The sequence below is a fragment of the Chelonia mydas genome, chromosome 8, assembly GCF_015237465.2.
Source record: "Chelonia mydas isolate rCheMyd1 chromosome 8, rCheMyd1.pri.v2, whole genome shotgun sequence".
Taxonomy (NCBI): Eukaryota; Metazoa; Chordata; order Testudines; family Cheloniidae; genus Chelonia; species Chelonia mydas.
The window spans coordinates 51492515-51517571 of record NC_057854.1 but is presented as its reverse complement, the minus strand read 5'-3'; the positions used below and the strand labels follow the sequence as shown (position 1 = coordinate 51517571).

Below are 25057 nucleotides of genomic sequence, written 5' to 3'. Positions count from 1 at the left end.
CTTTACTATGGCTACCCACTCCCAGCACAACACACTACGACAAAAAAAAAACATCTCCGCAACTAATTTGGGGAGTGGGTAATTTGATAAAAAGGTGCGTAGAAGGGGCAGAATTAAAGCTGTGCCACATAGTGATAGTAGTTGTGGTAACCCAAAGGTGTGCATTTGTTAGAACTGTCTGCATTTTGTCAAATGAAAAATTTTCCCACTAAAAAGTGGGGTCTCATCAAAAACAATTTTATTGTGGGAAAAGATCTGATGAAATTTTTCAATGGGAAATTTCAAAACTAAATGAAAAATTGTTCCATTTCAATCTGCAAAATCTTCCAATACAAAATAAAACAATCATTTGACTTATTTAAAAAAATCCTGTTAGTTAAAAATGTTTTGCGGGGGTGGGGGGAAGTTTCTTCAACCACTTCTAGTGCTTGTGGATGGAGTACAGCAGAGGTTCTCAAACTGGGAGGCATGGAATGTATTCTGGTGTGGGTGGCAGACAGGCAGCAAAAGAGAAGCTTTAGGGAAAAAAAAAGTGTACTGAGCACATTTTATGCTGCCTTCTGCCTTGCCTTCAGAACTGGGCAGCCGAAGAGTGGCGACTGCTGGCCAGGTGCCCAAAACAGCAGCATCTCACTTAAAATTTACATTACTATATACTTAAATGGCTCTGTTTGAATCAATGCCTAACTGTTTTTAATATTTAGCAAGAGTTACATTTTTTTTTATTGGTATATTTACTTGTGTGGCAGGGGGGCATAAACTACTACAGACACAAAGAATGGTGTGATCAAATAAGTTTAAGAAACACTGGAATACAGGATATGCTCTATTAGGTAGCTCAACTTTTCATTTGCCATGGGTTTATGTCAGTTAAGTTGTGTGTGTAGCAACCCTAGCTGCTTCTCAAAGAAGCCTGTGTGTATTAATAAGCTTAGGTCTGCTTCTCACCTGTTAATTGGAGTGCTATATCGCGATACAACTCCCTGCTGATGTTATGAAATTCCTCTTCATGCCACACCTTTCCATCAGGAGTGCGAATCTTTGTCTCAGCAGGATTGAAACCTACGATAAACAGAGTTTTATCTAGATCTTGCAGAACACATTAAAAACCTTGAGAAAAAAATTGTGCTATTAAGCTATGTCTACACTACAGAGTTTTGTTGACAAAACAGTGGAGGTGTACACATTGAAATGCTCCTCCCGCTGATGAACTCCCCTGCTATGCCAACACAATAAAACCACCTCAGTGAGAGTTATAGAGCTTATGTCAGTGTAGTTAGATCTACGTAGACATTGTGTTCCTTTCATTGGATTTTGGCTGTCATTCTTGTCACTTTCACGGCTCCAAATTGACAAGAAAGCCAGCTCCTGGTTCCTGAGCTGGGCTACTGCCCGGTCTCTGCTTCAAGCCGGGGTGCCACATGTAAACAACATAAGATAGAGAGTCTACATACCTTTATATGTCGGAGCAGGGGGTGCAACTGCCACTTTTCTGACTTTCGGCGTCACTGCATTCTCCACATTTGTTACCACTACAGGCTGCTCGGCATATCCCAGAAGTTGTCCCTTGCTGCCTAATTCTTCCGAATGCTCCCATTGCTTCCTAATCCGCTCCTTCAGCTTCTCCAATTTAGCATCATGCAATTTAGCATCATGCTGCCTCCGTTTTAAGATTTCCAGCCTGTGGGCACTGGAAGTACTAGTGGAGGAAAGAGAAGATTCTGCCAGCCTTATCCCTTTCAGTTCAGCATCCTGGGCTGTGCTACTAAAAGCAGTTTTAGTGCTGCTCTCATCTCTTCTGGACCCATTAGTCTTTTCCTCCTCTGATCTTGTAGGGGTTACAGCTTTAAAAAGAGACTCAATGTTCTGCAAAGCATCAATTGCTGGTCGGTCATTCAAATACCTAACAACTGTGTCATCTGCAGCAGAAGAACGTGGGCTTTCAAAATTTCTGTTATGTAAGTCACTTTCACTCCTGTCATGTATCATACAGCTCATTCCTTCAGTCTTATCCTGTGCTTCATTACGGTCTAAACCAGACAGCAAACATTTCGCCTCCAATGGACTAGCACTTTGATAAGACGGTGCACCATAAGTCTCCCTACCATAAAAGAAAGTCAGCATTAGAAACACAACAGTAAAAACAACACAAACTAGGTTTGAAATAACTCTGTAGTCATTATCACCTACATGAAGTATACATTGTGAATGCCTGTGAGATTCTTAAATCAGAGAGAATGCTATTCATGGTGTAAAAATCTACCAGTTTTAAAATTTGTGACCATCATTTATGCTGCCTAAACTATAGTGGTTGGCATAACAATGATTTCAACATTTGCTGAGATAAACTAGCTTTTACACACACCAGAAAACCTCTGAAAAGTATGGATTGCTAGGTGCCATTCAACAACACCTATTAGATGACTCATGGAAACAGTTACTTTGTTTATTACAATTGGCACTTAATGTTACCTAATATAACGAAGGTTGCAAAAGTTTAAATTATGTCCCCAGTTTTTATATGCTCACTACTTTTCAAATGTTTCCCCATTTCAGCTGAAATTTTCTATACTTAGTTTCTGCCTTGAAGGTGATTCCTCCCCACCCCCGGACAGTTTGAGCAAAATCCCTTCAGTAGCTTAAGTTTGGCAAGAGTGAAAAATGTGTGCACAGTTCCTTAAGTTAGCACTACTTATTTCAGAAAATGTATATAGTAGACAATGGAGCTTCTAAGCTGCAGAGAAAGGAACTTGAATCTGACATGTGCGCACAGCATAGACAAACTGATGAGAAAGGAACTTACCGATCTTTCAGACTGAATTGGGGGTAGAACAGTGAACTTAACAAGGTTCATTAATAGAGGTCATCAGCTCAGCAAGCTAATTACCTCCCAATACCTTCCTTCCCATCAGTTCTCTCTCTTTTTAAAAACCCAACAACTGTTAATCGAATGTTAACAGTTTGCAGTATCAAGCAATCAGAAGAAAGAAAATTCCAAAAGATAAGGCTGTTTTGGAAACTGACTGACAAAATTTCTTGTATTCAGTGTTTTAATGCAAATGTGCAGAATCGGGGATTGTAACACCTACCGATTCAGGGCATGTATAGGTTTTGGCCAAACAAGTGAACTGAGTAGGCAAAGCAGTTTTCAGCACCTTTCCTGGAAGAGAAGGAGGGAGACTGGGAACAGAGTGGCCCAAGCACTACAGCACATTTTACAGAAAGAAGGAATTAGAATAGCTGGAGCTGCTACATTTTTATAGGAGGGTGGAAGAGTGAGAAGTAGAGTGGACCACAGCTTCTCATGCCTTAAAAGAAAGGAAGATGGGATCTAGGTACAGAGAGGACTCAAGTGATAAAAGGGTTCTGCAAAGCTGAGGGCCTCCTCTGCACCCAGGAAGGTAAATGCCATCTCTTTGGGTAGCATGCTGAGAGCAGACAGCCTGGAAAGAGATGGGGTAGAAATGATTCAAACTATAGAATAACAGAACTGGAAGGGACCTTGAGAGGTCTTTTAGTCCAGTCCCCTGCACTCAAAGCAGGGCCAAGTATTATCTAGACCATCCCTGACAGGTGCTTGTCTAATGTGCTCTTAAAAACCTTCAGTGATGGAGATTCCACAACCTCCGTAGGCAGTTTGTTCCAGTGCTTAACTACCCGGACAGTTTCCTAATATGCAACCTACCCCTCCCTTACGTCAATTTAAGCCCATTGCTTCTTCTCCTATCCTCAGAGATTAACAAAAACAATTTTTCTCCTTCCTCCTTGTAACAACCTTTTATGTATTTGAAAAATGTTGTCATGTCGCCTTTACCCCAGACTAAACAAACCCAACTTTTTCAATCTTCCCCCATACATCATGTTTTCTAGACCTTTAAATCACATTGTTGCTCTCCTCTGGACTTCCTCCAATTGCCTGAAACATGGCGCTCAGAACTGGACACAATATTCCAGTTGAGACCTAATCAGCATGGAGTAGAGCGGAAGAATTACTTCCTGTGTCTTGCTTACAACACTCCTGCTAATACCTCCCAGAATGACATTTGCTTTTTTTGCAAGTGTTACGCTGTTGACGCATATTTAGCTTGTGATCCACTATGACCCCAGATCCCTTTCCACAGTACTCCTTCCTAGGCAGTCATTTCCCGTTTTGTATGTGTGCAACTGATTGTTCCTTCCTAAGTGGAGTACTTTGCACTTGTCCTTATTGAATTTCATCCAGTTTACTTCAGACCATTTTTCCAGCTTGTCCAGATCATTTTGAAATTTAATCCTATCCTCCAAAGCACTTGCAACCCCATCCCAGCTTAGTATCATCCGCAAGCTTTATAAGATCTGGTCTACACTAGGAGTTGAGGTTGAATTTAGCAGCCTTAAATCAATTTAACCCTGCACGCGTCCACACAACGAAGCCCCCCCCCTTTTCTTTTTTTTGTTTTAAACTTAAAGGGCTCTTGAAATTGATTTCCTTACTCCACCCCCGACAAGGGGATTAGCGCTGAAATCGGCCTTGCTGGGTCAAATTTGGGGTAGCGTGGACGCAATTCGACGGTATTGGCCTCCAGGAGCTATCCCAGAGTGCTCCATTGTGACCGCTCTGGACAGCACTCTCAACTCAGATGCACTGGCCAGGTAGACAGGAAAAGGCCCACAAACTTTTGAATCGCATTTCCTGTTTGGCCAGCATGGCAAGCTGCAAGCAAGTGCAGAGCTCAAAAGCAGAGGTGACCATGATGGAGTCCCAGAATCGCAAAAGAGCTCCAGCATGGACTGAACGGGAGGTACAGGATCTGATCGCTATATGGGGAGAGGAATCCATGCTATCAGAACTCTGTTCCAGTTTTCGAAATGCCAAAACATTTGTAAAAATCTTCAGAGCATGAAGGACAGAGGCCATAACAGGAACCCAAAGCAGTGCTGCATGAAACTTAAGGAGCTCAGGCAAGCATACCAGAAAACCAGAGAGGCAAAAGGCCGCTCTGGGTCAGAGGCCCAAACATGCCGCTTCTATGATGAGCTGCATGCCAATTTTAGGGGGATCAGCCACCACTACCCCAACTGTGTGCTTTGACTCCATCAATGGAGTAGGAGGAAACACGGAAGCAGGTTTTGGGGATGAGGAAGATGAGGAGGAGGAGGTTGAAGACAGCTCACAGCAAGCAAGCGGAGAAACCGGTTTTCCCGACAGCCAGGAACTGTTTCTCACCCTGGACCTGGAGCCAGTACCCCCCAAACCCACCCAAGGCTGCCTCCCAGACCCGCCAGGTGGAGAAGGGGCCTCTGGTGAGGGTACCTTTTTAAATAGTATACATGGTTTAAAAGCAAGCGTGTTTAATGATTAATTTGCCCTGGCATTCGCAGCCAGTGCAGCTACTGGAAAAGTCTGTTAACGTGTCTGGGGATGCAGTGGAAATCCTCCACGGACATCTCCATAAAGCTCTGCTGGATGTACTCCCAAAGCCTTTGCAAAAGGTTTCTGGGGAGGGCAGCCTTTTTCCATCCACCATGGTAGGACACTTTACCACGCCAGGCCAGTAGCACGTAGTCGGGAATCATTGCAGAACAAAGCATTGCAGCATATGTTTGCTGGCGTTCAAACAACATCCGTTCTTTCTCTCTCTGTGTTATCCTCAGGAGAGTGATATTATTCATGGTCACCTGGTTGAAATAGGATGCTTTTCTTAAGGGGACATTCAGAGATACCCGTTCCTTCTGGGCTGTTTGCCTGTTGCTGAACAGAAATGTTCCCTGCTATTAGCCTCGCGGTGGGGGTAGGGGGGAGGGATTAACCATGTGGTGAGGGGAGGCAAAATGCGACCTTGTAACGAAAGCACATGTGCTATGTATGTAATGTTAACAGCAAGGTTTACTGTGAAAGAGTGTACCCATTGTTCTAATAAAATGTGTCTTTTTAATACCACTGTCCCTTTTCTTTTCCTCCACCAGTGGCATATGTTTCAAGGATCACAGGAACTTCTCCTTCCCAGAAGATAGCAAAGATTAGAAGGCGAAAAAAACGCAGTCGTGATGAAATGTTCTCTGACCTCATGCTATCCTCCCACACTGACAGAGCACAGACGAATGCGTGGAGGCAGACAATGTCAGAGTGCAGGAAAGCACAACATGAACGCGAGGAGAGGTGGCAGGCTTAAGAGAGTAAGTGGCAGGCTGAAGAGGATAGGTGGTGGAAGAGTGATGACAGGAGACAGGATTCAATGTTCAATGCTGAGGCTGCTGGAGGATCAAACTAATATGCTCCAGCGTATGGCTGAGCTGCAGGAAAAGCAGCTGGAGCACAGACTGCCGCTACAGCCCCTGTGTAACCAACTGCCTCCTCCCCAAGTTCCATAGCCTCCTCACCCAAACGTCCAAGAACGCGCTGGGGGGGGGTGGGGGGGCTCTCCAGACACCCAGCCACTCCACCCCAGAGGATTGCCCAAGCAACAGAAGGCTGGCATTCAATAAGTTTTAAATTTTTTAAAGTTTTTAAGTTTTAAAGTGCAGTGTGGCTTTGTCCTTCCCTCCTCCCGCACCCCTCCCAGGCTACCTTGGCAGTTATCCCCCTATTTGTGTGATGAATTAATAAAAAATGCATGAATGTGAAGCAACAATGACTTTATTGCCTCAGCAAGCGGTGATCGAAGGGGGGAGGGGAGGGTGGTTAGCTTACAGGGAAGTAGAGTGAACCAAGGCGAGGGGTTTCATCAAGGAGAAACAAACAGAACTTTCACATTGTAGCCTGGCCAGTCATGAAACTGGTTTTCAAAGCTTCTCTGATGCGCAGCCCTCCCTGCTGTGCTCTTCTAATAGCACTGATGTCTGGCTGTGCGAAATTGGTCGCCAGGCGATTTGCCTCGACCTCCCACCCCGCCATAAACATCTCCCTTACTCTCACAGATATTGTGGAGCACACAGCAAGCAGCAATTACAATTGGAATATTGGTTTCACTGAGATCTAACCTAGTCAGTAAACTGCGCCAGTGCGCTTTTAAACAGCCAAATGCACTCTCTACCACCATTCTGCACTTGCTCAGCCTATAGTTAAACTGCTCCTTATGACTGTCCAGGCTGCCTGTGTACAGCTTCATGAGCCATGGCATTAAGGGGTAGGCTGGGTTCCCAAGGTCAACTATAGGCATTTCAACATCCCCAACAGTAATTTTCTGGTCTGGGAAGAAAGTCCCTTCCTGTGTCTCTGGAAACAGACCAGAGTTCCTGAAGATGTGAGCGTCATGTATCTTTCCCAGCCATCCCACAAGGTTGGTGAAACGTCCCTTGTGATTCACCAGTGCTTGCAGCACTGTTGAAAAGTACCCCTTGCGGTTTATGTACTCGCTGGCTTGGTGCTCTGGTGCCAAGATAGAGATATGGGTTCTGTCTATGGCCCCACCACAGTTAGGGAATCCCATTGCAGCAAAGCCATCCACTATGACCTGCACATTTCCCAGGGTCACTACCCTTGATATCAGCAGATCTTTGATTGCGTTGGCTACTTGCATCACAGCAGCCCCCACAGCAGATCTGCCCACTCCAAACTGATTCCCGACTGACCGGTAGCTGTCTGGCGTTGCAAGCTTCCACAGGGCTATTGCCATTCGCTTCTCAACTGAGGGCTGCTCTCATCTTAGTATTCTGGAGCTTCAGGGCAGGGGAAAGCAAGTTACAAAGTTCCATGAAAGTGCTCTTACACATGCGAAAGTTTCGCAGCCACTGGGAATCATCCCAGACCTGCAACACTATGCGGTCCCACCAGTCTGTGCTTGTTTCCCGGGCCCAGAATCGGCGTTCCACCGCATGAACCTGCCCCATTAGCACCATGATGCCCACATTGCCAGGGCCCATGCTTTGAGAGAAGTCTGTGTCCATGTCCTCATCACTCTCGTCACCGCGCTGACGTCGCCTACTCGCCCGGTTTCGCTTTGCCAGGTTCTGGTGCTGCATATACTGCTGGATAATGCGCGTGGGGTTTAATGTGCTCATAATTGCCAAAGTGATCTGAGCGGGCTCCATGCTTGCTGCGGTATGGCGTCTGTGCGGAACGATTGTCTGCCGTTGATCTGACAGAGGGAGGGGCGACTGACGACATGGCTTACAGGGTTGGCTTACAGGGAATTAAAATCAACAAAGGGGGTGGTTTTACATCAAGGAGAAACAAAAACAACTGTCACACAGAATGGCCCCCTCAAGGATTGAATTCAAAACCCTGGGTTTAGCAGGTCAATGCTCAATGCACTGAGCTATCCCTCCCCCCAGTATTCCAGGCAGGACTGAATCTCCATTAAACTTTTCAAGGTGCCCCTGACAGACCTCACCAAAATGATTGTCGGCCATTGATTTCACGGAGGGAGGGAGGGGAGAGCAAATGAATACAAAACAGATCTGGTCTATTTCTTGTTTTGATCCGCTCCATCTATCTTTTACATCTTAGGCTGGCAGCAGACGGAACAGTAGGACTACTAGCCATCCTCATCTTCTGGCTGCTCGCCAGAAGACGGTGCAATACGACTGCGAGCAGGACTCAAAAGAATGACCTGGTCGAGTCACTCCTATTTATGTCCCTGCGCCCATGTCTGCCCAGGCGCTCCTAACTGACCTCTCTGAGGCGGCCAAAAGCACTTAGGACATGATGACGATGGTTATCAGGCCTATTGCACTGTCTGCTGCCACAAGGCAATGAGCTGCTGCTGTGTAGCAATGCAGTACTGCGTCTGCCAGCCCCCAGGAAACATACAGTGACAGTGAGCTGAGCGGGCTCCATGCTTGCTGTGGTATGGCGTCTGCACAGGTAACTCAGGAAAAAGGGCACAAAACGATTGTCTGCCGTTGCTTTCACGGAGGGAGGGAGGGCCTGACGACATGTACCCAGCACCACCTGCGACAATGTTTTTGCCCCATTAGGCATTGGGATCTCAACCCAGAATTCCAAGGGGCAGCGGAGATTGCGGGAACTGTGGGATAGCTACCCACAGTGCAACGCTCCAGAAGTCAACGCTAGCCTCGGTACTGTGGAAGCACTCCGCCGAGTTAATGCACTTAAAGCATTTTGTGTGGGGACACACACAATCGACTATATAAAAACGATTTCTAAAAAACCGACTTCTATAAATTCGACCTAATTTCGTAGTGTAGACATACCCTTAGTGTACTCTCTATGCCATTATCTAAATCATTAATGAAGATATTGAACAGAACCAGACCCAGGACCAATCCCTATGGGACCCCACTTGATATGCCCTTAATTCAGCTTAATTGTGAACCACTGGTAACTACTCTCTGGAACCAGTTTTCCAATCAATTATGCACCCTTTATCTAGGTTGTATTTCCCTAGTTTGTTTATGAGAAGGTCATACAAGACAGTATCAGAAGTCTTGCTAAAGTCAAGATACATCACATCTACCGCTTCCCCCCATCTACAAGGCTGGTTACCCTGTTAAAGAAAGCTATTAGGTTGGTTTGACACCATTTTTTCTTGACAAATCCATGATGACTGTTACTTATCACTTTATTATCTTTTAGGTGTTTGCAAATTGATTGATTATTTGCTCCATTATCAGAAATTAAGCAGACTGGCCTGTAATTCCCTGGGTTGTCCTTGTTCTCCTTTTTATAGATTGGCACTATATTTGCCCCTTTCCAGTCCTCTAAAATCTCTCCTGGCTTCTACGACTTTTTGAAGATTTGCTGATGGCTCAGATATCTCAGTCAGCTCCTTGAGTATTCTAGCATGTATGTGTGCTATGAGGGCAGAATTTATTTATTTAAGGTTTATTCAAGAGGGGTTGAATATGTGCCAATGCATGGCAGGACTACTGAGGTGACACTGTAGATATTTTTCATCTAGGCTAGTAGGCTTAATCCTTGGGCACATATATGTTCAAGGAAGCTTTTTGAAGCCATGTGCATGACACTGCACACACTCAGCATTTTCTATTTCTCTTTCCCCTGTTAAATACAGACCTTCAGGTGCCACACTCTTAGTAATGTATACCATAAAACTATACAGGACATGCAATAGGACAGAATTAACATAATCAGCACAAGCACAACAATTTGAATGCCCTGACTTGAGTACTTGATCTTACAATCTTCACAATGCAAAAGAATAGTCTTTTTCATTTCCTGTACTTTAGATTTCTTTATAGCTAAGTATATTTGAATGAGAAATGATATTAGGTTGATAAGAGTTCATCTACTCCTGTTTTTCCCCCTGTATTTGAAGTCAAATAATTTGATACACTGCTTTTACAACAAGTGACTGATGTCAAGGAAATAATTATTCCAGATGGAAAACTAACAACAGGAGCAGTTTATTCAGCAAAAGAGCCCCCAGCCTGACAGGTCCAACTCTGCCTCCTATGTAGCCAAGGAGGAAAATCCACAGTTGGAATAAGGAGCCTGCAGGCAAGATAGAATTCTATGTTTGCTTACATTTAATTTCTACTGACATTGAGATAACAATGGTGCTGGGCCCATTATAAATAAAGAGATAAAAGGTCGGACTTTTATAAAACAAACAGTTAGTGGTGGCCTAATTCAACTCTTACCGAAGTCAACTGGAGTTTTACCATTGACTTCAGTGGGATCTGAGTTAGGCAGAGGTTGAGCACTTTTAAAAATCCTACACATCATCAATTTAAACAAGTCATTCATTATGACTAGGGCCAAGGTTTGCCACAAATTGAGAAAAAAAGTAATGAAGGACTTATGGTGAAATGCTACAAGCCTCAGAAATCTTAAGTACTAACCAAACTAATTCTGCAGTGACAAGCTTGTTTTAGGCTTCTGGGTACATTGTAATCATTAAGTATTTCTCCCCACCACACGCCTTCCAACTGCCCCCAACCAATATTTTCTTAAAGTCAGCAAGGTTCTCTGCATGTGTGCATGTGAGAGAGACAGACCGAAAGACAGAGTGTTCCCTACAATAGGGTCAGTGATCCCTTGCTGTTCAATACTCTCCTATGCAATTTTCAAGGCATTTCTTTAAAGACTCCAAGTTTATACAATAGTTTACCAGGTTGTTTGTTGACCTAACAGGGTGCAAAAATTCCACAAGTAAAATGTCAAGGAAATTAAAAAACTTAAATTACACGAATACATGACTCAACAGCCAAGAAAAACTTTATCATTACTTATGCTATTCAAAAATAGATGAAGTCTCATGTTCTGTTGGTTATGATAATAATAAAGGGGCTGGTCCACAATCAAAGTCCTCAAAAGAGCAAAGAAAAAATGTATCAAGATAGAAAACATTCTTTCTACATCACCAATAATATACATTAGAAAAAAGATTTTAAGATGAATCAAAACTAGGAAAAGTTGTTTTAAAAATCTATTGCCACTGCCAAGAAGTTAAGAAATAGCTACTATTTCCCTATTACTTGTAATAATGCTTTGTACTTCCTCTGCTGCCTTTTTTTTTTTGGGGGGGGGGGGGGGGGCAGCAGGGTTGGGTCTGCCCATGAAAACTTATGCTCAAATAAATGTTAGTCTCTGTAGTGAGGCGGTGTGGCTCTCTGCAGCCCCGGAGAGGGATGAGTCCATCCAGAGGCCGGGGTGGGCGGAGCTAGGGCGCTCTGAGCCCACCCCTCAGAGGGTCAGGCAGGGACCCAGAAGTATAAAGGCTTGCCCTCAGAGCTCACTAGAGGGCCAGCCTCCGGCGAGGCCAGGCACCTCCAGCCTAGCCCGCGACTGGGAAGCCCCTGTGGCCCAAGGTGCATGCCAGTACTGGGCCGACCTCCCCTGTGCCCACTACCCGGAGGAGTTGCCGGACCTGCCCTGTGCTCGCTACCCAGAGGAGTTGCCGGGCCTCCCGCTCGCCCGGTACCCCAAGGAACCCATGATGCTGGACCCTGCGGAAGACTCCACCGTGACTCAGGTACCACCAGAGGGGGAGTCAGGAAGTAGCCCAGGGACAGCCGACCCTAGTCTGGCTGTAGCACTGCCAGAGCCCATGTCAGTGTGTTGCGGCCAGGATCCCCACTGACACAGCAGTGGATCTTCTACCGCTGCTAGGGCCCCAGGCTGGGACGCAGTGGAGTGGGATGGCCTGCGTCCCCCCTGCCACCCAACTCGTGGGTGGCAGTCTCCCCCTCTCCCAAACCGTTTTGAGGCTTGGGCCTACTGTTACACTCAGCCCTGCCTGAGCTCCTGACTCATTACTGCCCCGCCCTAACCTAGGGCCAGGGCTTACTACTGTTTATATTGCTACTGCTATAGTATTATTGCGCAGCCCTGCCTGAGGGCCTGAGTCATTATTGCCCTGCCCTGACCTAGGGCCCCGGCATAACTGTACTTATTTTCTGCCTCCACAAGAGCCGCAAGGGAAGACTTCTGTGGCCGAAGTAATTCCCCAATCCTCAGCTGTGTGTAGTGAGCCGGTGTGGCTCCCTGCCGCCCTGGAGAGGGTCGAGCCCCAGCTAGCCCCTTTACAGTCTCTAAGGTGCCACAAGTACTCCTGTTCTTTTTTGCGGATACAGACTAACACAGCTGCTACTCTGAAATCTGCTGGCTTTGCAACAGCAATTCAGCAGTTAAATAAAATGTTTCAGTCTTTCTGATATCATTTGCAATTCCAGTGCTGAAGAAGATTCTTTGGCTTATTCTGTACACTGTACAGAAAATTAAACTATTGGTAAAGAGTGGCAGCTCTATTAAGGGCAGCCTTTTAAACAAGTTGTCATAGAAAAATAATAGAAATTTTGATTTAAATCTTTTAAAGGTAGATTCTAAAAACAGGTAGTAAAAAAAATCTAGTTATTTCATTGTCATTTTAAAGCACCAATTAATAGTGTGGACAAAATTAAATTACTTCTTAATCACATTTTCATTTATGTAGGAAGAAAATACCAACAAATTCCCATGAATTAGCTTCTGGGAGATAGGAAGCATACAATAACGTATTTTCAAACCTGATGACAAGAGCTGACTAGTAATCATTAGGGCTGGAATTTTCAGAATAGTTTAAGTGGGTTAGGAACTGAAGTCCCTTAAACCCCTTTAAAAATCCCAGTTAAGATAGCTCCCTGATCTTTAAAAACAAATGTTTTGCCTCAATACCAAGAATGAAATGCTTGGATTTAGTAGACATTAGCAGAAATACAGCACATTATTTTACTATAGGTGATTAGCAGAAGCCGGAGAAGAACAAGAATGCATTTTCAGCAACAAATACAACACTTTAGTGATATTCCAAATATTGGGGAGATTATCACGGAAGTTAAAAACATAAGAGACCTATTGGATCATTGTGTCCATCCTCCAGTAAATGGATGATAAAGCCCCTTACGCAACACATCAGACATTATACTTGCTCAATCAAAAACCAAGAGGTTTTGTTCATTATCCACCTGTTGACGGAAAAAAAATAAACCCAGTCCTGAAGTGTTCATAAGAACATTGGCAACAGCTCTGTTCCAGTTTGTGTATTTCACAGTAAATGTCAGTTCTCTCTTGTACTAACCTGTATGAAGCCAAGGGTTCACGAAATTCCACACGGGTACTCTTTTTCACATTGCTCTCCAGAGTTGTAGCTCGAAGAGGACTGCGGGAGGACTTCTCTTTGCGTGACTTATTTTGGCTTGAGGACCTGGAGGCTGAAGCAGAAACCAAGGAATCCTCTAGGTACCTACCATCTGCAGGAAGAGAAGGCTCATAGGGCTGAGTGGTTTTTAGAATGCAGTTCTCCTTGGGTTCAATTAGTGCTCAAGAATAGCACTTAAGTTCTCACCTTCTCTTCACTAGCAATCTGTTTCAAGATACTAGGAGTAAGCGATAAACACTCAAGCTACACCTTGCACTAGTTCTTCATAAAAAATTTCTAAAAGAATATTTAAAAAACCATAATTGGGAACGATTAAGCCCAAGAGAGTTGATTGAATCAGAGAAATATAGAGATCCAACAAGTTTTCTTGCTGCTTTGACATGTTAATATAAATCCTATGAGAATGCCAAATGAGTTAAATTATGACTAACGATAGGGGCTGAACAGGGATGAGGAAAACACACACTGTAAATAGGAACACATTTTTTCATAAGCGGTTTGAATTCTAAAAGTAGCATTAGACAATATGATTTTTTCTCTTTTCATACCCTCAATGTCATGATTACAATCACTTTAAAAAAGCAGTATTATAAGGGCATTTATCCTTGGAAGGGAGTGTTGTGAAACTATTAAAATGAGTTAACTAGTTCAAGAAATGTTAAAAATTTAGATGGTCACTCCAGTGTAATACTACTGTTGGCGCCAGCCATCAGCATGTGTAGTTGTTAGCTGGAATGCCATAGAAACAAGGTAACAGACTATAGTAAGCAGAAGTTGCAGCAAAGGACCTTTCTAGTGAGTTCCAAATACCATCACCAGATAGGCAGCATGTTTTTTCTTTTTTTTCAGGACAATGTATTCAGAAGAAAGAGAAACATTGCTCCAACTTTCTCTCAAGTTCATGAACAAAGGAAACTGGGAAAAGAGGATTAAAAAAATAAAAATGATACTACTCAGAAAGACTTATTCTTACCCTGCCCTATATAATCTTTTAAGTAATACACACCTTTCCTGCTTATTTTCCTGGTAGCATTGGCAGAGGGTTTCTTGGCATCCATGACAGAATCAAACACTACTGTGCTGGTAGGCGCTACCTCCAATTTGTTCTCAATATGACGCAACTAGAATTTCAAGACACAAAACAATATTCAGGTTAATTTTTTGAATGGTGAGGATACAACTTAAACAAAAAGTACAGAACTCCTCTCACTTTCACAGTAAGAAACAATTACAGGCAAGAACAGCTTTAAAAACTGGTGGTATAAACTTGTATAGTCTTGTGACCAGAAACATTAGAATATGAAGATTAGTACAAAAAAAGATTATTCAAATTAAGCTCTGTTGACTAAATCTGTTTCCATAAGTGGGTCATTGCCAACAACAGAATTATACAAAATGCCAAAGGTCTTAACACTTGGCCTCATTGAAACATAACCACTAAGAATGAAAACACACTGTATTCTATAATGCTCTACTCTAGAGGGAACATGAAACAGGATTCCACGTATAAAACTGTACTACTTCACTCCCTTATTCAAAATGAGAGGGGTAATGAACATACAGAGAAATTCCTTAAGTTGCCAAAGAAATTTAGCATCTTGATTTCACTGTACCCCAGTTTATAGAAAATGTAGCATTGCATCCTGAGTATACAGCTTAAATTCACACACCATGGTAGTATTCCATGGTTGGTGCAGTACATATGGAACTATGAAACACATGTATATTGCTTCACCAGCCCCAATCTCTGAATCTCAGTAGGTAAGAAGAGGACAGTTAGTTCCTTTAAAATGACAGAGAGGTATCTCACTCTACAGCTCACACCTGCAGGGATTTAGGAGATTTTCAAATGTAATTAGTGACTTTGAGAGCCCAACTTTGACATTGTAAAGGGGTCTGGATTTTCAGAGGATGGGCATTCATTACTTTCTGAAAACCACTACCCCTTAAAGTGCCAAAATTAGGCACCCAAAATCACTAGTCACTTTTGAAAAATCTTGGCCTTGATATTTACGAGCCCTAACTGAGATTTTCAGGAGCAAGATTCTTTATACTATTCAGTTTGGTGAAAGCTGACATGTAATTTGGCAGCCCTGGATTACTACAGAGCTACCAGTTGGCAGATTATGTGTTTTTTGAGGTTGTAAATTCTTTGGGGAATGGACTCTCTTTTTGTCCTGTTTGTGTACAGTGCCTAACACAAGGGGGTCCTGGCTGATGACTGGGGTTCCTAGGCACTATGATAATATAAAAAAAAAAAGGAATATCTAATATATTTAATATTAGTTAAAAGCTTCAATGTAAAGATATCACAAGATTCTAGTTAACACTTACATCTTTTTTGCAATAATTAAAAAGAAATTACAAAAACATTTAACACAAGTTACCCATACATTCCTTATACCAGGGTGGCCAACCTGTGGCTCTGGAGCCACATGCAGCTCTTCAGAAGTTAATATGTGGCTCCTTGTATAGGCACCAACTCCGGGGCTGGAGCTACAAGAGCAAACTTTCCAGTGCCGGGGGTGCTCACTGCTCAACCACTGGCTCTGCCACAGGCCCTACCCGCACTGCACCCCTTCCTGCCTCCTACCCTGAGCCTGCAGTGTCCGGGCTCCTCTCCCCCACCCCCCAAGCCTCTTGCACCCCATGAAACAGCTGATCAGGAGGTGCTGATCGGCAGGGCTGCCGGTAGGTGGGAGGCACTGGGAGCGGGGTGGGGGAGCTGATGTGGGGGCTGCTGACGTATTACTGTGGCTCTTTGGCAATGTACACTGGTGAATTCTGGCTCCTTCTCAGGCTCAGGTTGGCCACCCCTGCCTTATACCATTCTGATTGATAAAAACAATACTATTAATTGATAATGGTATTAGTTTTATAGTAGCCAATCAAGACTGATTTTTCATTATCCTCAGTAATGAGCTTCTTGTAGCATTAAGTTACACTGTCAGAATTGCTGTCCAAAGCAGTAAGAACATCCATCATCTTCATGCCCCCAACCACCAACCTCATTTTTTACTTCTGTAACCATCAAACTATAGGGAAAATAAGGCATTCAATAAAACTGAAGTGGCCATTAACTGATTTCAATCCAGAAAAAAAATATACTTACTGTAGTCTTAGTTTGAGAAAAAGTATCCCAGGCTGTGGTTAGATCTCACAAAACAAAAATAAAAGAATAAAATCAAGTTTCCTATTAATTCAAGTAACACAATGAAACAAAACATTTTAAAACAGCTTTGCATGGCTCACTAACTAATTCCTTTTAATGAATTCATCCCAAACCATGAAACTTCTCTGTGGGGGGTAATTATTAGACAGCGTCATTAGAAAAGAGCAATGCAATATTATGATTTTCTTTAAAAACTATATTTTTAACAAAAAAAATCAAGTTATTAAGAGTTACATAAATTAGGCTGAGTTTCCTATTACATCTCCTATTCATCTCCAGAACTCCTATATATTTTAAAAATCTATAGCAAATTTATTACCCATGTGACCACACAAATATCTATGGGGTTTTTCCATTATATCTCATGCTTTGAATTTTGATTTTTTAAATATTATATTTTTATTTATTTATTTTACAAACAGGCTATGAATATATATGGTCAATGGAAGCTCACACTGAGACTGCAAGTTGTCATACATTGGTACTCAAGAGTAACAAGCTATGTTTAAGCTTCACAGGTTATATATACAATACATATAGCCAAGATTTCCAAAGAATGGGTGATAGGTTCATAAGCTTTACTTACTTCAGCTTTATAAGCTAAATTTATAAAAAAAGTTAGCTATCTTCAGAAATCTAGTAATATGCCCAAAATTATTGAAATAGTATTTAAGTATTACCTTTTTCCTTAGACTATTTTGACAAGCACTTTTAAAAAAAAAAAAAAATTCAGCTGTAAGTGTTGCTAAATGTAATTACATGTTACAGTAGTACCCAGAAGCCCCAATCAGGACCAGGGCCACATTATGCCAGGAACTGTACAAACATACAAAGATCTGGTCACTGCCCTGAAGAGCAACCAATCTAATTTAAGACAAGGTGTAACAACATGAGAGAAAGGGGAAGGGAGGATCTGGAAATAGCAACAGGACACATTTGCTGAGAAATGGTACCTCAATAAAACACCTACAAAATCCTTGAAACCCCTGAATAATATTTCCTTAATAACAGGTCTATAAACTCTGACAAGACATTCACAAGAACTTTTTAGGAGACAATCATAGTCAATTACAATGAGGTATTTCAGCTATCAAATTATAGAGTATATATGATTTTATAGGTCAAATATGCTTGTCATCAACTATAGCAGGGGTTCTCAAGTTTTGTCATAGTGTGGACCACATCTTATCCAAAATCTTATACCACAGACAACCTGCACTCCTGTTTGTGAGCACGCATCTTCCATATGACAACTGCAGTAAATACTTACCTGGAAAAGTAATATTAGGAAATAACAACGTAACTGTTTTTAAACGTAATGTTTTGTCCTTTCTTGACAAAGCTTGCAATTAAGAGCCTGAACATTTATAAAAAAGTGTCTGGAAGCAATGAAATGGAGTCAGCACCAGGTGATCTAACAGCTCTCTGGACCACTGTCTGGGAACTGCTGTTCTACAGAAAGTAAGCTGTATGAGATATGGTTTTAGCCTTTGACCCAATTAAAAAAAAATATATCTACAAAATTTACAATATAAAATATTACACTATCTAGGATAAAACTGCTTCTAAAGTAAAGCGATACAACAAAGCAAATCCATACCTCTGAGGGAATCCCTGTTCTGAGTGTGCCTTGGGTTTTGTAAAGGCACCTCCTTCGATTTGTTGTTCCACATCCCGTTAGTTTACCTACAGACAGAAAGATTCACTGAAGGACCAAAAGTATACACAATAAGAGTGAATAAGGATATCTGTTGCCCAAAGAAAATGTTATCTTGATCAATAAGAAATGAAGATGTTTTACCTTCAAATTATATTTTGACACTATATACATGACCAATTGGATCAGACAGGCAACAATGAGTGACCAAAAAGGTGACTACAGCTTGTAATTCTCTTAAAAAGGAACAAGAGTGAACCACTACTGACAGTGGGAGACACCGTGAAGAACAATGTTTACAAAGGAGGCTGAAAGCGACCAGAGACAAAAATCCAAGAAGGTACAAGGTAAGACTTCTAGCTCTATAACAGATTTCAATATAGAAAGACAGAGAGAACCTGTCAGTCTACAGCAATAAGCGCTCCACTGAGTCAGAAGAAATGATAAGATGACCCCACATAAAGAGGCTACATTAACAAGGAACTGAGGAAATACAACACAGTCAAGGGTCATCCCTAGATAATTTTGAAAAACTTTGAAAATGTTTGGCCCTGCCAATGGATGAATGAAAGAAACAACTGACACATTACATGCCACCATACCCTTTAAAAGAAATAAGGATCTGAAGTCTGACTGAGATCTAGAAGCATGACAATAAAAGTAATAATTAGACAATTTTTTTAAAGAGTGTAAGAAGACTCAATATTCAGTGACATCTTTCCAAAACCTCCAAAAAGATGACACGATTTAAAGGCAAGAAGAACAAAAAAGCAGTTTCTTGGACAGGTTTGCTAATGAATCCAAGTACCCCTTCTAAACCCAAACAGTGAGAAGCTGTCCTTAAAGAGCTTTGGGTAAGGTAAAACCAAGATTAAAGTTGACAGAGGAACAAACTTTGAAGGTTAAAGAAACCAGAACTTTATTTAAACTTCCAAGACCTATAATCATCCTGCCATTCTGGGTCATTTGAGACTAAGGGCCCTAGAAATTCCTTAGGTTGATGGACCTCTGTCCTGAAGCCAACCTAGGGATTTATATAGCTCACATTATTGTAGTAGTATCTTAGTATCTGAAATGGCTCTTCCTGTCACTTCAGTGTGAAGCAGGCCCCCATGTAGACCCACTTCCATAGAGCGGTGAAAACAATTTTTTAAATAGCTGTCTTCAGAAGGATATATAAGTAAGGCCTTTCTGTGAGAAAATTACTCCAGTTTGAAGTGACAAAGACTACTTTCTGTAGAGGCAGGCTAGACTGCAGAGCACAACACTGGAAGCAGGAAACAAACCAAGGCCCCAATCTTGCTCTCAGTGAAATCAATGGTAAAACTCCCAATGAAGTCTATCCTGCACGTTCTAAGGCCAAGGAACACATCAAAATTCTTTCAATATTATTGGTTATTGTTGCCTGAAAAAGAAGGAAAAAACAACTCAATAGTATGGATTGATGATCTCTTAGAAAAAATAAGTAACTTATGCAAAAAGTGGTTACATAATACATGAGAATTTTCTTTAAAAAGCAAAATTAGACTGGGAGTGGGAGTATTTAAAAGAAAAGTGCTTTGAAAAAAGAGCAGTACAAGGAAATAAAGTGATTTTAAGAGGATTGTGTTTTAAGAGTCCTGAAAAGAAGCCTCCACAGTCAACAAGATCTCTCATTAGTCAGCACCTCTTTTTCCCTCAAAGCCCATGAATTTAAATATATTCTACCAATAGCTCAACAATCACCACAAGGTTTTGAAGAAATTCTTGTTATGGAGGATGAAAAGGCAAAATTAGAAGATGAACATTAAAATGTGACCAAGATTTATATTGGAAGTTATAAGAACTATTCTTAGTACCCTTCAGAATAACTGAAGTCAACCCTTACCAAATTATCCAGCAGGCAGGTCACTACACGAAAGATCCATCCTGCTCTTCATCAGTGACTGAAGAGTTGGGATGAGAAAACTAATTCCCTCTCTCCTCTGCCCCACACCCACAGATACCAACCTTCTCCTCCTGTTGCGGAGCTCAACAGTTCTGAATGAGAGGCTCTTCCTCTTTCACTTCCCAAAGTCCTCTGTTACTCACAGGACTGGTTCCTTTACTGTTGAGATGAAGGCCACCCAACTATACAGGGCCCCTCTTCCCATAAAAGGTGACCCAATGCCCCATGAAACCAAAACCTTCTAATTTACACCACTTCGCTAGCCAATAGGTCACCTCCAGTATCTTCTGTGAATGGTAAATCTATCATGTACCACCACAAGGATGTCCAAAAGGGTCAATGGCAAAATTTGAAACCTGGACTCTCAGATCTCCAACTTCGACTGCTACCACTTGAGCTGCATGAGTAACTACAAATGCCTGTCACAATATGTGGTATACCACATCCAGTTAACTAAATGCCTAAACAACAACTATGTGGGTGAAACCAGACAATCGCTATGCTCTTGAATGATGATAAATGATAAAATGATAAAAGACAAGAAACCCTATCACCTGTGGGTGAACACTTTTCACAAGGCGATCATTCTGTCTGACCTATGAGTGATCATCCTCAAAGGAAACCTGCACAAAACTTTCAAAAGACAAACCTGGGAGCTTAAATTCATAACTTTACTAGACACTAAAAATCATGGACTGAACAGACACATTGTTGTAATAAACCATAAATCCAATCTGTAACCCACTAACCCCCCTTTTTGTTCTATGACTGCAGAGATGTTACCGGGCCATTCTATCTTGAATGGTCCCTTGGAATATGTGCTAGCTGCTCATGCTAAACAATCTGTTCCACCTTGCACTTAGCTGTGACACTTGGAGAATCTTTACAAGACAAGAAGAAGAGCTCTGTGTGGCTCAAAAGCTTGTCTCTATCACAAACATAAGTTGGTCCAATAAAAGATATTACCTCATCCACCTTGTCTCTCTAATATCCTGGGACTGACATGGCTACAACTACACTACATATAATTTACCCTATAGAATTTGTCTCAATGCCCCCCAAAAGTTGTAAGAAAGGCATGGCTCATCAAGCTGCTCTAGTGGTCCAGACCTTTCGATTCCCTTTGCTTTAGAGAAAGCTAGGTATGTCTGCTTTAAACTAAGTGCTGGAAAGGCAATGGGTGGAAGAGGGAACCTACACGTTAGTGGAGTGTGTGACAGCGTAGAAATATAAGCAGTGTGGAAATTCTAGAGCAATGGTCTCCAACCTTTTTAAGCACAAGATCACTTTTTAAATTTAAGTGCAACGCAGGATCTACCCCAAAGAAAATGTAGAAATAACAGTAATCACACAAACCCAAACACCCTTGCCCCCCCCCCTCCGAGGCCATGCCCCTGCCCCACCCTTCTCCAAGGCCCCGCCCTGCTCACTCCATCCCCCTTCCTCTGTCGCTCGCTCTCCCCGACCCTCACTCACTTTCACCGGGCTGGGATGGGGGCTGGAATGCGGGAGCAGGTGCAGGCTCTAGGCTGGGGCCGAGGGGTTTGGAGTGTGGGAGGGGCTCCAGGCTGGGCCTGGAGCAGGGAGTTTGGCTGCAGGAGGGGGCTCAGGGCTGGGGCAGGAGGTGGGGGTGCTGCCTCTGGGAGGGGGCCAGTGCGCAGAGGACCCCCCCCCCCATCCCCCAGGAGCTACTGCTGGACATGCCAGCCGCTTCCAGGAGTGGCGCAGGACCAGGGCAGGCAGGGAGCCTGCCTTAGCCCCGCTGGACTGTTAGTAGCCGATCTCCCGGTTTGGCTGCAAGAAGGTTGGCAACCCTAGATTGTAACCGAGATTGACTGACAGAGGTGCCGCAATCAACCAGTTGATCGCGATCTACCAGTTGGTGACCACTGTTCTAGAGAGAACTAAATTTAATATCAAGAGGCACAAGAATCAGGCAAGCTAAGTTCCAGAACTCTGCTTCTGGAATGGAGACTGGGGAAACCATTCATGCCGAACAGCTGCTTTCTGTATCAAACGATTCAGGTTGCAAGGCATAATGTTGCCCTACATTAGAAATCTCGTCCAGTGATGAAGAGACATGAACCAGCTGAAAACTCCTATATTAGAAAAGTGGAAAGGAAATGTTTATGAAAAGAGCCTTCCATCCTTTCATGAAGGCAATTTTGAGAGTATATGAAACCTCCATCTCAAGATCGTAGCCCAAACAGCAACATACTGGAACCTACTGGACAGTAATTATGGCCAAAAAGTACTTCTAGCCAATGCACCTTTTCTTGAGGAGATAAAATAAAAAGTTCTGTGTAACTAACTGAATTTATTATTCACCTATGAGCCCCATTTGCGGACCAGTCATAGTAGCACCTATAAGCGCTAGTTATGGACCAGGACTTAACTGTGGTAGGTGCTATACAAACACCAAATGTTTTACATTCTACATTTCACTACTCTGTAACAATGCAGTGTAATGTTGAACTCTGTATGTTCCCAAAGCTTTTAACAGAGAATTTAAAAAATATTCTTCAAAGTTGTTGCTTGCAACATGCATTCAGAGCAAAAAGTCAAGTGGATTGAGCTGAACCAAGGCAATACAAAAGAACAAAACTGTAAATATACATTGACACTGTCTTAAATTTCTGACTACTTGCAGTCTTCCACTGCAGACAATCACTACCGGTTAAGAACACAGCCACAACAGGAGTATAAAGGTCTACTTCTCCTCCCCAGCTCCTAGCTTCTACAAACAGGGGCATGGTACGCTCTGCTCTACTCCGCCTTGTGAATAGCTCCACTGCCTGCCTCTGCTATTCAAGTACAGTAGAAGCTCAAAGTTATGAACTGACCAGTCAACCACACACCTCATTTGAAACTGGAAGTATGCAATCAGGCAGCAGAAGAGACGGGGGGGGGGGGGGGGGGGGGGAATAGCGCAAATATTGTACAGTACTGAGTTAAACGTAAACTACTAAAAAATAAAGGGAAAGTTTAAAAAAAGATTTGACAAGGTAAGGAAACTGTTTCTACGCTAGTTTCATTTCAATTAAGATGGTTAAAAGCAGCATTTTTCTTCAGCATAGTAAAGTTTCAAAGGTATATTAAGTCAATGTTCAGTTGTAAACTTTTGAAAGAACAACCATAATGTTTTGTTCAGAGTTATGAACAACTTCCATTCCCAAGGTGTTCGTAACTCTGCGGTTCTACTGTATATGATTCTTGTCGGTTTCATTTCTGCACACAGAGATCTGAACAGCAGTGCAACTAGCCAGTCTTGTTAATCTCATGCTGTTGCTGTTTGAGAAAGATATGAGGGGATCGGGAATACTGGAGCAGTCTACTGATTCAGAAAGACAATACTGCATCATTTCCCATGTGACCATAAGGGCCTGAAAAACATTAAATGGATTTTCAAGCCCTATTTACAATGATGTTGATGCACACTGCATTTTGTTTTGGACCATGGAGACAGACATCATGACATCTTTCCATCGTTTCAACTCATGTAATGCAAGCAGAAAACCTAACCATACCCTCTTGTGTAGTTCAACACCCTGCCTGCTCAACATGACAAAGACAGGTAGAAAGAAGTACAACATTGCATCTATATGCCTGCAAACCATAACACAGCGGGTATGTCTATTTTTAAGCTTACCACCCTTGACAGTGTCAACTGAACTCTTATATTTATTGACATGAACAATGATTTGGAAAGGATAATACATAAAACAGCTTTACACACAAACAGCTCAAACTTCATTTGAATATACTTTTATATATCAACATAACAACCAGTTATCTCAAAATTTCAGTAATATCAGAAAAATATGCATTCTAAAAATAACACTCTGAAGTGACTGCTGAGGAAAGACAACAGGAAATTCTTTATATTCAGCTGGCTTTAAATCCATCAGTATTATACCCAAATGCACAAAAAACTTAAACTAAAGATGGAATTTAACTTGGAAAATTGGGACTCATTTTCAGTACATATGTACAGGAGCAAAAGTGTGCCAAACACCACAACCTATTTTGTGCACACTTTATCAGATGCACAAGCAAATCCACAATTTACGCATGCACACATGATAAAAATCGCACTACTCTAGCCATTTGGGTATGCAATCAAGAATTTGCATATAAATATCAATTACTGCAAGAGCAAAATAGATACACATTTGTGCACACACAAATTCACATCTAAAAACTTACTGAAAATCAAGTCAGTATTGGCTAAGTGGGAAGGTGGCTGGCTACCTTGCTGGTCAATTTCTTAAGCTGTTATAATCAATGACAAACAAAATTTCCTTCAAAATCCTAGTCAAATACTTATCCTATAAACTAAGGTGGTAGACTAAAAGAACAGGGTGTAAAAGGCAGGAAGGAACACTTACCAGAAAAGTCTGAGGATACAGCTACTCTCTGAAAAACCCACTGTTCTACCTTTGATCAGCACATATTTCAAACAGCCCATTTAAAGGGTCATCACCTATTTAGCTGTAAACCTGTTAATATCAGATAAATTGCTTTTAAATCCTAAATTACTGTGCTACTATTAGAGAGATGTGTAATTTAAATTCTTGAAGTCACATGTATAATTATGTTATATTATGCACTACTTTTAATGACCCAAGTGTAAATATTTAACTGAACCAAACCAGTTTAAAAGTGCATCTTTTATTCTTGTGTTTCTCAAAAATTAATGTAATGTTGTGAGACATCATAAAAAGCCCTAACAGCAGCAAATCTTTGTAAGCTCTTTA

General features: G+C 42.1%; 1 protein-coding gene across 11 annotated transcripts in view; it reads right to left on the bottom strand.

The window, feature by feature from the left end:
- CEP350 (centrosomal protein 350) overlaps window positions 1–25057 on the bottom strand; it is a 134467-nt gene that overhangs the window by 101805 nt on the left and 7605 nt on the right. For 8 of the 11 annotated variants that reach the window (XM_043521163.1, XM_043521164.1, XM_043521165.1 and 5 more), the window contains exons 2-7: window positions 18317–18402; window positions 16657–16700; window positions 14551–14665; window positions 13464–13635; window positions 1455–2101; window positions 949–1062 (exon numbers count right to left, since the gene is read on the bottom strand). In XM_043521163.1, the coding sequence (XP_043377098.1) occupies window positions 949–1062; window positions 1455–2101; window positions 13464–13635; window positions 14551–14665; window positions 16657–16700; window positions 18317–18389 (1165 nt within the window). In that variant the 5' untranslated portion in view covers window positions 18390–18402. The remainder of the gene's footprint in view (window positions 1–948; window positions 1063–1454; window positions 2102–13463; window positions 13636–14550; window positions 14666–16656; window positions 16701–18316; window positions 18403–25057) is intronic. The other 3 variants (XM_043521167.1, XM_043521169.1, XM_043521170.1) reach the window with 2 other exon arrangements.